The sequence below is a fragment of the Protomyctophum parallelum genome (assembly GCF_964188405.1).
Source record: "Protomyctophum parallelum genome assembly, chromosome: 1".
NCBI lineage: Eukaryota > Metazoa > Chordata > Actinopteri > Myctophiformes > Myctophidae > Protomyctophum > Protomyctophum parallelum.
Genome location: NC_139697.1, coordinates 35,078,924 through 35,091,470, shown reverse-complemented (window position 1 = coordinate 35,091,470; position 12,547 = coordinate 35,078,924). Strand labels below are relative to the sequence as shown.

At 44.0% G+C, this 12,547-nt stretch overlaps 1 protein-coding gene across 1 annotated transcript; it reads left to right on the top strand.

The window, feature by feature from the left end:
• Nucleotides 1-3,816: 3,816 nt before the first annotated feature.
• On the top strand, nt 3,817-9,560 carry LOC310861581 (zinc finger protein 706-like). Its single transcript, XM_083769082.1, has 4 exons — nt 3,817-3,864; nt 6,232-6,367; nt 6,664-6,791; nt 7,017-9,560. The coding sequence occupies exons 2-3, from the start codon at nt 6,233-6,235 to the stop codon at nt 6,757-6,759; spliced, it is 231 nt and encodes a 76-aa protein (XP_083625208.1). The 5' UTR covers nt 3,817-3,864; nt 6,232; the 3' UTR covers nt 6,760-6,791; nt 7,017-9,560.
• Nucleotides 9,561-12,547: the final 2,987 nt, after the last annotated feature.

Sequence of the window (12,547 nt, the reverse complement as noted above, 5' to 3'; positions counted from 1 at the left end):
TATGCAAGAAAACAGCAAATCTGTGCCTGGTTTGCTGGGACCAAACGACCACAAATGGCCATATTTCTTACGTCATCATTAAGAGCTAGTCATACATATACACACCACGTACTCTGGTCCCAGCAGATCAGGCACAATTTGCTATTTTATTTTTTACTGATTATGTATATAGTATGCGTATGACTAGCTCTAAATGATGACGTAAGAAATATATATAGTATAGGCCTATATATAGTATATAGGCATATACTATATACGTATACATATATACTCTATACTCTATACTGTATAAAGTGTGTAGTTGTAAGTTGATTAGCGGTAGGGGAGACCGGGGTGAGTAGTGCCATGGGGCAATTAGTGCCACCCCTGTTATCTAGAAAACCATAGAAGAAATTGATCATGTGACCACTTAAGTTTGATGAGGCATCCATCTCACTCAGCCTGCTGAAGAGGGAAGCACCTGGCTTGAGAGGTTAGCACATTTAAACTAAAAAAACTGTTTTTGGACCTCTAAAGTAAAATTTCTATGATAAAGGTTTTTTTTATTTCTTTGTATGAACACTTGTAGACAACTTTGAAAACAATTCACACATGTTTTAGTGCACTAGTAAGCTACACTATGAGTCTATACAGTTAGCATGATGCTAGCTCAAAAAAGCTAGGGAATGCTTTTTTTTCAAAAAGGTGGGCTTGGGGTGATTTGTGCCAAATGGCCTGGGTTGAGTTGTGCCAGTGGCACAACTCACCCAAACCGATGTTTTTGTTTTTTGTTTGTTTAACTATATACTACTTTATTGTATTTTATTGTTATTGTACATTGCATTCTTACATTTGATCACTAAAACTATGTGACATTCTTTTTTTTAGACTAAAATCCATCATGCCTCGCAAATACGAAAGGAAGACTGACAGGGTTTCAATTCCTCTCTCTCGCCAACCCCTTCGCTCTCCTAAAAACTTGGCAGCGATGCCTGGTGCCTCCTGCCCAGTCCTCCCCTCCCCTCCTCCTGCCCAGTCCTCCCCTCCCCTCCTCCTGCCCAGTCCTCCCCTCCCCTCCTCCTGCCCAGTCCTCCCCTCCTCCCCTCCTCCTGCCCAGTCCTCCCCTCTCCTCCCCTCCCCTACCCTCCTCCTGCCCAGTCCTCCCCTCTCCTCCCCTCCCCTCCCCTCTCCCCTCCTCCTGCCCAGTCGTCCCCTCCTCTCCCCTCCTGCCCAGTCCTCCCCTCCCCTCCTCCTGCCCAGTCCTCCCCTCCCCTCCCCTCTCCCCTCCTCCTGCCCAGTCCTCCCCTCTCCTCCCCTCCCCTCTCCCCTACCCTCCTCCTGCCCAGTCCTCCCCTCTCCTCCCCTCCCCTCCCCTCTCCCCTCCTCCTGCCCAGTCCTCCCCTCCTCTCCCCTCCTCCTGCCCAGTCCTCCCCTCCCCTCCTCCTGCCCAGTCCTCCCCTCCCCTCCCCTCTCCCCTCCTCCTGCCCAGTCCTCCCCTCCCCATCTCCTGCCCAGTCCTCCCCTCTCCTCCCCTCCCCTCCCCTCTCCCCTCCCCTCCTCCTGCCCAGTCCTCCCCTCTCCTCCCCTCCCCTCTCCCCTCCCCTCCTCCTGCCCAGTCCTCCCCTCTCTCCCCTCCCCTCCTCCTGCCCAGTCCTCCCCTCCCCTCCTCCTGCCCAGTCCTCCCCTCCCCTCCTCCTGCCCAGTCCTCCCCTCCCCTCCTCCTGCCCAGTCCTCCCCTCCTCCCCTCCTCCTGCCCAGTCCTCCCCTCTCCTCCCCTCCCCTCTCCCCTACCCTCCTCCTGCCCAGTCCTCCCCTCTCCTCCCCTCCCCTCCCCTCTCCCCTCCTCCTGCCCAGTCCTCCCCTCCTCTCCCCTCCTCCTGCCCAGTCCTCCCCTCCCCTCTCCCCTCCCCTCCTCCTGCCCAGTCCTCCCCTCTCCTCCCCTCCCCTCCCCTCCCCTCCTCCTGCCCAGTCCTCCCCTCCTCCCCTCCCCTCCTCCTGCCCAGTCCTCCCCTCCCCTCCTCCTGCCCAGGCCTCCCCTCTCCTCCCCTCCCCTCCTCCTGCCCAGTCCTCCCCTCCCCTCCTCCTGCCCAGTCCTCCCCTCCCCTCCTCCTGCCCAGTCCTCCCCTCCCCTCCTCCTGCCCAGTCCTCCCCTCCCCTCCTCCTGCCCAGTCCTCCCCTCTCCTCCCCTCTCCCCTCCCCTCCTCCTGCCCAGTCCTCCCCTCCTCCTCCCCTCCCCCCTCCCCTCCTCCTGCCCCAATTATCAATGGCACAATTTACCCCAGCGTATTCTCTCTAATGGCACATCTTACCCCACACCGGGGGTGAGTTGTGCCACGAAACCACTTTTCTTTCTGAAGCTATATTTCTTAAACTGTTTATTTAAGATTCAAAGTGATTGTTCTCAGGGATGCACAACATTCTAAACTATATGTACATATTTTAGTTGGAGGCATTACTGTAATCCCCTTGCCTCAAAGACACTTTAAGTAAAAAGTGGCACTACTCACCCCGGTCTCCCCTATACTGTGGTTACTTTGCGCCAAAAACCGTGACAGCTGTCCCGCCATTTGATGTTTATGCAAGAAAACAGCTAATCTGTGCCTGGTTTGCTGGGACCAAATGACCACAAATGACCATATTTCTTTCGTCATCATTAAGAGCTAGTCATACATATACACACCACGTACTCTGGTCCCAGCAGATCAGGCACAATTTGCTATTTTATTTTTTACTGATTATGTATATAGTATACGTATGACTAGCTCTAAATTATGACGTAAGAAATATGGTCATTTGTGGTCATTTGGTCCCAGCAAAACAGGCACAGATTTGATGTTTTTCTGCATAAACATCGAATGGCGGGACAGCTGTCACGGCGGAAGAGACCGGGCGAAAACATTACTTGCGCGCTCTGCTTGCGCAAGTAATTAATTCTGTACTGGCCATATATGGAGCGTGTCTTGAGTTTACAGGGTTTAATTGTCAACAGGTCAGCTCCATATATGGAGGTCTAAGGGTGGCAACGGGGGCAGTGTCAAGTGTACAGGGTTTGATGAGGGCCCAGGTAGGGCCGGCCGGCCGGGCCTTAATTCTCGGATCTGTTGAGAACTCTAGTTTTCGCCGGATTCCGGGTGTGGCTGCATTCATTTGGGGCAGGCCCCTTAGTTTAACAGGTATGAGTCAAAAGGGACACAGAATGGATGGGGAAGGATCAACATATGGAATTCCTAACAGGTTCTGACATTTTCATACAGGATTTGAGGTCAGATGTAGAGTTGCTGGCCAATATTGATGACATCAGGGATCTCCATATATGGGCTTAATTGCGACTACTATACAGTATACAGCTACTATATGACAATAAGGTTGATTTTAGTAGAATATTTAAGATAAAGGTGCATAGTTACACTATTGTACAGTAGGTGGTGGTATGCACCTTTACGTTGCTTGCGATCTGCCAATAAGAGAAGAAGAAATCATTCTAGTCCAGAAGCAGTGTTGCCATGTCCGCTTATTATAGGCGACTTTGGGCTTGTTTTTTTGTAATATTACTTGTACATATGTGTGGGCTTGTTTGTTTCCTAATGTAGTTTAAATCAGGGTTACATTTTCAAGTCAAGGATCCCCATATACTTGTCTGCGCTACGCATAGCGCTACCGCCATCTGAAATTGAAAACATGTTTGTAAACAATGTAAAGCAGGAACCCCACCCCCCCGTACCAGATTGTATTCGATGCGACGGGTTGTGAGCTTGTAGATAATATTCGCTCGCTTCTTTTGAGCTTGTTTTCATAGACCTGGTTGCTTGTTTCTCTCACACAATCTGGCAACAACACAGTCCAGACGAGAAACGACAGAAGAGCTAGGAGAGACACAACTCGAAGGTAAATATGATTTTTTTTAAAGAGTGCCGGCCCGTTCCTACGTTTAATTTTGTGTTTGTGTGATACTTAATAACTCACCGCGCAGACATTTGATTTAATCGTAGTTCAATATTGTTTTAAAGCATCGGTAAAATTGTAGTCAATTGTTATCGTAGCTGCTAAAACGGCTCTGGTTAGCGAGCTTAGCAAGGCGGTGCCGGTAGAGAAAGGCCCAATATACTAATAGTTTATCCATATAGTAGTCCTTACCGTTATGTCAGTGGTTCTCAATTCCTAATCCCAAGGCCCTCCCAGTTTTCTGGTATGGAGAACCAGTCCACTTGGTTCCTAGGCTAAACCTCCCAGTCCTATTCCTAACTGTCATTTTGTCAGGCAAATAATGAGGCAATGTATGGTCCTCCGTAGCCCCCCTCGGAACCCTCCATAAAGCTTTTCTGAAATTTGGATGAGTTTTATGTAGGGTCCCTGTTCATAACTATATTTTCGTATGGGAATTTTGGAACGCGGACATAAATATGCTCCGTAACATCGTATCTGCGCCGTTTGACGGCCTGTTTTCCTCTGAGGGCTTCTGAATTCGTGAACTATAAGTACCTAAGTACGCTGCGAATATCTCCTGTGGCGCGGAAGCCGTTAAGTATTTTTAATCTTTGTTTGACCGATTTGGTCGCTTTATTTCTTCTTGTTTGTTTACCGTTTATTGTACCGCCTCCCGGTGTGCGGTTGGCTTGTGCTGGCTACGTCCTAGCCCTCCAAGCAGAACCCAAATGCTACTGAAGTTTCTGACATTTTGACGGACTCGTAGCATTGGGTCCTGTTCCACGTCGTCCATGCCGTCTGATACGCACCCATTCTTAAACATAAACAAGCGGCTCCCCCGGCTCCCCGCGCTCTATGACGATATTGTTCAGTGTGAGGCTTTCTGAATATGTAAAGTATAAGTACCCATACATGCCGCTGCGAATATCTCCTGTGGCGCGGAAGCCGTTAAGTATTTTTAATATATGTTTGCCCGATTTGGAAGCTTGGATTCTTCTTTTCCTTCCTTGTTTATTGACACCTCATTGTACCGCCTATCTGGCTAGCTAGTGGCGCTATAGCTATGACACAGCAGATCAGAGGCAGGGACATAGCCGCACAAGCCAACCGCACACCGGGAGGCGGTACAATAAACGGTAAACAAACAAGAAGAAATAAAGCGACCAAATCGGTCAAACAAAGATTAAAAATACTTAACGGCTTCCGCGCCACAGGAGATATTCGCAGCGGGATGTATAGCTACTTAAAGTTACGAATTCAGAATAACTCAAGGAAAATAATGCCGTCACATGCCGCGGGTCCTATTTTAGAGAGAATCTCCACTTCCGCGTATAGGAATTTCCATACGAAAATACAGTAGTGAGCAGGGACCCAACGTAAAACTCAACAAAATATCAGAAAAGTTTTACGTAGGGTCCCGAGAGGGGCTAGCTACGTCCCTGCCTCTGATCTGCTCTGTCATAGCTATAGCGCCACTAGCCAGATAGGCGGTACAATGAGGTGTCAATAAACAAGGAAGGAAGAGAAGAATCAAAGCGACCAAATCGGTCAAACTTACGGCTTCCGCGCCACAGGAGATATTCGCAGCGGTATTTATAGGTACTTAAAGTTCACACATTCAGAAGCCCTCACACGAAAAAAAGTCCTGAAAGAGCGCAGAAGGACTTATCCGAAGTTGTTTACGTTTATATATGTGTGCGTACCCGGTGGCAGGGTGGAGGTGGAATAGGACCCAATGCTCTGGGTCTAAAAAATGTCAGAAACTTCAGTAGCATTGGGTTCTGCTTGTAGGGCTAGGTCCTCCGCTTTGAGAACTACTAATGTTCTAGCAATCTATCAATGTTCCTGAGAGGCAAGCTTGGGCAACGGCTCGTGATGCCGACGATAACTATAATCGATTATTTAACAGACTGGAATTTAAGTTTCACAAAGTTAATTCCAATTTAAAAGTCAGGATGAATTGACAGTGTACATGGCAATGGTGAGAACCGAGGTATGTCTAGTCCACAGCTGTGTGTGCGCGCGCGCGTGCGCATGCATATATATGCACACACACACACACACACACGTCACATATACATATACACACACCGGTATATACAAGGCATATGAAGAAAGCTAAGCTTACAATTTGCAAACATCACATCAGCTCAAAAATATTTAGTGACCTCATGAGTCAGAAGAGGTTAACTCTGTGATGTTTTGGTTTATTTTGTGTTGTCACCATTCATTCAGCAAGTGATATATCTATGGGTTAGTTTTACCTCAAGTGGAAACTCTTTAGAATTTTATTGGTAACATTGCTAATCTTTTGTTTCCAATCCGCAGCATGGCACGTGGGCAGCAGAAAATACAGTCCCAGCAGAAGGCTGCCAAGAAGGCAGCAGACAAGAAGAAGGGGCAGGCTGCTGATCAGAAGACTGCGGCCATGGCGGCCCTAGTACACACCTGTCCCGTCTGCAGGGTGAGCAACATTACTAATAGTTGTGAAACATTAGTTTCACAATTAGGATTAAGTCAATCATTGTGTTTTTGAATACAACATTTTCATGATAAATAGCAGTTATTGCCACAGAGGTGAAAGGATTGACAGGATTATCTATTCTGTAACGCAGTGGTTTTCAATGTAAATATGAAGTCAAGCCTTTCAGCGTGCAGTGGAATACTGTCAACTTTGTATCGTATGGGCTCAGGCTGTTGCTTAAATAGCACCTGGGAAGATTGCATAAAATTCTATGAGTCTTCTCTCTTCCAATTCAGACACAGATGCCTGACCCCAAGACATTCAAACAGCACTTTGAAAGTAAGCATCCCAAGTCCCCCATGCCCCCTGAGCTGGCTGATGTTCAAGCATAAACAACCACTGCCTAGATTGGACCAAAAGCTCGGTAAGAAGACTGACTGTACTACTAGAGTAGTTATTTTATATATCGTCGCTGTTGGGTGGATACCACTTAACTCCATTTGAGGTTTTTGATTGATAAATCAACGCTATTAAACACCCTTTACATCTGTGTGTTTCGAAAATATTGATGAAAAGTATCAAACACTTCTCAACTCCATTGCAGCTGTCTTCACAGACAGCTTAACTCTTTAACTTTCTCATTTTCCAGATGCAGTGACCATGGCTTGAAACACAATGAAGATGGGAAGGATGTTGGCAATGAACCCTTGGACCTGGCAGTTTTAGTGTGTGTGTGGGGGGTATGCATGTGTGAATGTGACTCGTGAGCATGAATTGAATGAAGGGGAGATGTACACCAGCACCCTGTTTTTATATTTATTTTGTGTATAACTACCCATAATATTCCAAGAGGGGTTGGTCCAGAAAGTAAGTAAGTGTGTGTGTGTGTGTGTGTGAGAATTTATAGTAAGTTGTGCGCCGGGATATAGCCAATCTACAAGTTCTCAACACGTCGCACTCGCAAGTTCGCAACTACATACATATCAGGCTTCAGCCTGCTAACTATGGAGATAATTCTAGTAAAGTTTTAACAAAACCCCAGCTTTTGGCTTGGAGGAGTTCACATTGAGCATTAGTCGAATGGGACAGCTAAAAGTGTCAAGAGCGTGTGGGTAATGACCTTGTTTCTTTTTTTTAGTCCACGACAAGGTATAAATGGCACATTTCTGAACCCTTGACCACAACAGATATAATGCTGCTGTTGGACAAAAGCACCATATAACTCAACCTGTTTTTCTTCTCCCCGCCCTGTTCATTTGAATAAGAGTTGATCATCTGTGTATTAAAGTAACCATCATGGTATCAAAACATAGAAACCCACACTGCTCTTAAAGTAGCTCTTCATTCCTGGAAAACCTGCCTTTTGGAGCTACATGTTCTTTTTTTGCCTGTCGGCAGTAACTGATTTATACTTCGCAGGTGTCACGCACAAAAATTAGATGATCTACAAGCTACAGTAACACTGGCACTGAGACCCACTGAGCTTGTAGGTCAGCTATTTCTGCTCCACAACACCGGCATGACACGTAAGCATAAATTAGGCTTAACATATAGCCTCTGCTGCTTGTTCACATTCAATACCACCTAGACAAAACAGTACCTCACGTTGGACCACATGTTGCAAGTTTCCGTCGTCTGACATTTTTGCTTACTCTTAGTTGTAGAGCTGGGCGATAAGAATCACATATTTTTTACCTAATCAATAATGTGATGATATATTGGTTTACAGAAAGCCTTGTGAGCTGCCACTGCCTTTCTGTGGCAAATATGTACTAGAAGCGGTCCCCTTCACAGTGCCACGCGTTGTGGTCCGTCACTCTCGGTGTCCAGAATTTAGGGCACTTTGCTCGGCGCAGAGTGCCCCGAGCACCTCGAGTAGTTGAAGTTCAGCTTTTGGAGAGAAGCGCCGCTCATCAATGCCACCTTCCTATTCAGGGGGTTGGAGGGACATGCTCACAAGGGGCAAACATTGAGTGGAGCCATTGGTGCATGTGTAGCATGATTTCCAAAGTGTTATGCAGCTCAAAAGATGCTTTCTGTGGACATGACCCCTATTGATACTTTCAGAAGATATTTACACAAGACAAGATCATCAGTAATGTGAATAAGGTAACCAAGCAGCGTGTTGACATAAAAGGACTGTGTGCATTGCTCAACCAACCATTGTAGTCATATATCACATTATTGATATATTGCCCAGCTCTACTTTGTTGCACTTATCATGATGAAGCAAGTTTTCCCCAAAACTGTCTTGGCACCAAGATCACCTTTTGTTACAAAAGAAGCAAGTCTGATCATATTGTCAGCATGTTTTGTTTCCCGTCTTCAATTTCTGATGAGTACTTGTATAGGCCCCAAACCTGATCCTCCTTGATCATTTCAGTCGTTACTTAAAATGTATAAATAAATAATTGAAGGGTTTCATTCCAAAAATGATAGGACTTCATTTCAGATCAACCAACATTACTTAAGTAAGTACAGATACCGGCAGTCAAGTACTATCAATGTGATTAATCCCGCTGTGGAGATACTTAATTGCACGAAGGATGTGGTAAACAGTTTGGCAATCCAATTGTTTATTCAACTTCACACTTTAAAATTATTCTCCACCCTCCATTAGGTGCAGTACGGTGTAATAAGAATCTTAGGTCTCGTAGAACTTCTGTCTTGATAAGACAAGGATGATCAATTGGATTGATTGCTATATCAGGCCTGTATTCACATTTTATACGATAGGTAAGGCCATGGCCTAATATGGCAAATTGTTTGAATATGTGTTAAAATATGCACAATGTTGATGAAGATCATGTCAATTATGCTACAACGCTAACATTTTTCTAGAATGTGTTGTGTGTCTACTCTGCACACGGTGGAACCTAATTTAGTAAAAATGTGAAGATGCCACTTCTTTTCAAAAGTACTGGTACATTAGTTATTTGCCAGTTATTCTCGTGAGTATTAGGGTTAATTCAATATGTTGTCCATTTAATTTTAGATTGAATGAAACCTTTCAATTGTTAATAGCCCCAAGGACTGATATTTTGCAACTTGTTTAGCATCTGCCAAAACGTAGCTGTGTTTTGGTTCAGGATATATTTGCTAGCATTGGGCAAACAAAATTGACTTCATGTTTGTACTGTTGTTATTTTTTGTTGCTTTTTACCCTTTTCAATAAATTGAACTATGTATTTAATGTTGCAATCCTGCTCTTTTCATCTTGTACATGGGGAAAATTTGATGGGCAATGTAGTTAAATGACACATGAGAGATAAGTTGTAATTCTTGACCTGTATTGAGTTATTAGTGTGGTTGCCCTTTGGGCAACCACACTAATAACTATTGTAATTGTAACATTTTATTATTGTGGGCTCGCAACAGCGAGCACACTCTAGTTATTGCCAGTTTATTTGTGGGCTTTTTTCTGCCCTTTTTTCCAAATTCCTACTACTTCCATATACTTTATGCTAGAAATTTAGTTCAAACTTCAAACTGTTCAGCTCTTTGCAGTTATTTATGCTTGCATTTTTATTTTTTACAATTTTTTTTATACTTTTTTAACTTCTTTTTACATTCTTTATAATGAGTCGATGGAAGAAAGGTCCCATTTTTCACAGTTCACTTTTTTGTGCTCTTATTACTCCGTCATACTTTCACTTTGAAACTCCATTCAAACGTTAAAATGTTCATCTATCTTTGAATTTTCATTGGTGAAAAAGTTGTTTTGAAAAAGTTTATACTTTTAAAAATATTTAACTTTATTTATAATGTATTGGATTTTATCTCTAAATCAACCTAACTTTTGCAGCCTCATTACTCTGGCATACTTTGTCGTAGAAACGTGATTTAAACTTTAGCAAGCTCACACGACTTTGGACTTTTTCGTGGTTCAAACCGTATTCGAATATGTTACACGTTGTTCCGAAATCGTAGTTCAATCGTTTCGCCTAATTAGTGCCCCCTTAGAGTGCGGGGCCACCTTGAGTAGAGTGTGGAAATTGAAATTCTTCCCTCGGAAATCTACCAAACAAATTGTCGTCCTGGCCAAAATATTCACTTTACACGGATGTTCTTTGGTCATTTTGTAGCCACACATGTCCTCTTTCACACAATGTGACATACAGAATGTGAACTACGGCCTTTTAAGTGACACAAATACAGTCAAGCTGCCCATTGACCTCCATTGTATAGTTCTTACGAGGAAATTATCGCGAAGACAATTCTTAACTCGCTCTTATAACCACATTTCCGATTTTTTTACTTTTTGCGATTCGTGCGGGCATAGGTTTTTCCCATTCAGGCCCATTGAAATACCCTAATTAAATCCCTGTTATGCCCATATGTGGAGATCCCTGACTGTGATCAATATTTAGCCCATAGGCTTTATGGGAATGCCAATATATAATCATATTGTGACAGTCTCATGATTACCACTGTGGTTGCAGCAAAGATCACAGTTAACTATGGAATCATGCATTTTCCGTCAGTCAGTGTATCACTGAAGAGCTCCATATATGGTGCCCAGGTCTCGTGACATCAACAGGAATAGAGATCCCTGATGTCATAGTAATTAAGCCCATATATGGAGATCTCAGATCCATGATGTCATCAATATTCGTATATGGATATATGCCAGAACCTGTTCTGACATTAAATATGTTGCCCTCAGGCGTCTTACTGGTACAATTATTCAGATATACACTTTTTACACTCGTTACGAGCAATTTTCAATTGTATAAAGACAAACGTAGCTATCATTCATGGTCTGATAATGATTCAAATTGTATTTTTATTTCTTGGTGAGTGTGTAGGCTGTTAGCCTAGCTACTGTTACTGTTTTGTTGGTTTTCTTTTAAGCCAAAAGATCTTGCCGTGGGAGGTCGGCAAGCGTAAGCTTTAAAAATATTTAGCAAATTTAAATTGTAGCTTTATTTTTCACTTTTATATACAGTTATTGCCTACATGTAAATTGTGAAATGACTTTACTGTCCAAATGTAATGAATGTGATTGCTTTTGGAACCTGTAAATTACAATAAAACTAAAACTAAGGCACTGGTGTGATACTGTGTACAAAGAAGCTAACGCACACAAGTCCTTGTGGCGGTGCCGGCACACGGGAGAAAACTGTAGAGTAAAGGCTCATACATAGTCTGGATTTTCGGTGGTGAGGTGACCGTGAAACTACAACATGACGTCACAAGCCACGGTGAAGAGCAAACCACCGCCAGCGCTCCAGCCCTTCTCTCTGTTTTTACTCACCACCGCTCAATGTTATTTCAGCTCCGGTGGTCAGCTCACCACCGGAGTGGTGGTCACCTCATCACCGAAAATCCAGACTAGGAATAGGCCTTCAATCTTGAAAAACAAGAGGGTGACCGCACACGCCAATAGAAACAAGAGGGTGACCGCACACGCCAATGAGTGCCAATATTTTATTGGGACAGCAGGTAAGACAAAAATGAATGCAACGTTTCGGCGGTTAAGCCTTCATAAGGGAATACAGAGCACATAATGGTTCAAACTTAAGTATGGTGCCAGAGAGTCATACAACCAATCAGAAGGGGTTAGGGGAACACGGGTTAAGTAAGACCTGTCCCAGTGATATGAGAGGTCGGTCAAAGGTCATGTGGTGTCTCAAGTTCAAATACAAGAGGAGTTTATCTAAAATGACTAAGGCCTCATAAGAGGCTCTGGAATATAAATTCCTTGTCATTCCTTGACACTTGTCATTCCTTGACACTAAAATGTATCTGAGAAATACAACAATTGTGAAATATAGAACCATACAACAGCGAAATCTATACAAAATGTATACAAAATTAAAGATGGAGTGCCACCATTTTTTCCCACTCTAAAACATGATCATCAGGTATTATTTCAATATAAGGGGGAAGAACTTTTTCCAAAAAGTTTACAGTATTTGTTTATGTGGACACTCCCACCATTTAATTAAGTATGCCTGGTTTGCCTGGTGGGTGGTGATCATAGAGTATTAAAAGGATAGAGACTAAACTGGCGCGAAGCTCCGCCCCCTCCGCTATTCATGTCAGTGGAAGTTGCTCAGTGGCTATTTCCGCATTTTTTCGCTGATTCAGCATTTGGACACCAAATCTTGGTGTCCAAATGCGGAAGTGCAGCTGGGCTTTAACATTGGGTGCTCGGTATACAGTTATTGCCTACAT

Bases quoted from the DNA above. Each gene is read 5' to 3' on its own strand.
- LOC310861581 (XM_083769082.1), top strand. From the start codon at position 6,233: ATGGCACGTGGGCAGCAGAAAATACAGTCCCAGCAGAAGGCTGCCAAG. The intron at 6,368-6,663 runs GTGAGCAACATT...CTTCCAATTCAG, and splicing joins ACACCTGTCCCGTCTGCAGG to ACACAGATGCCTGACCCCAA.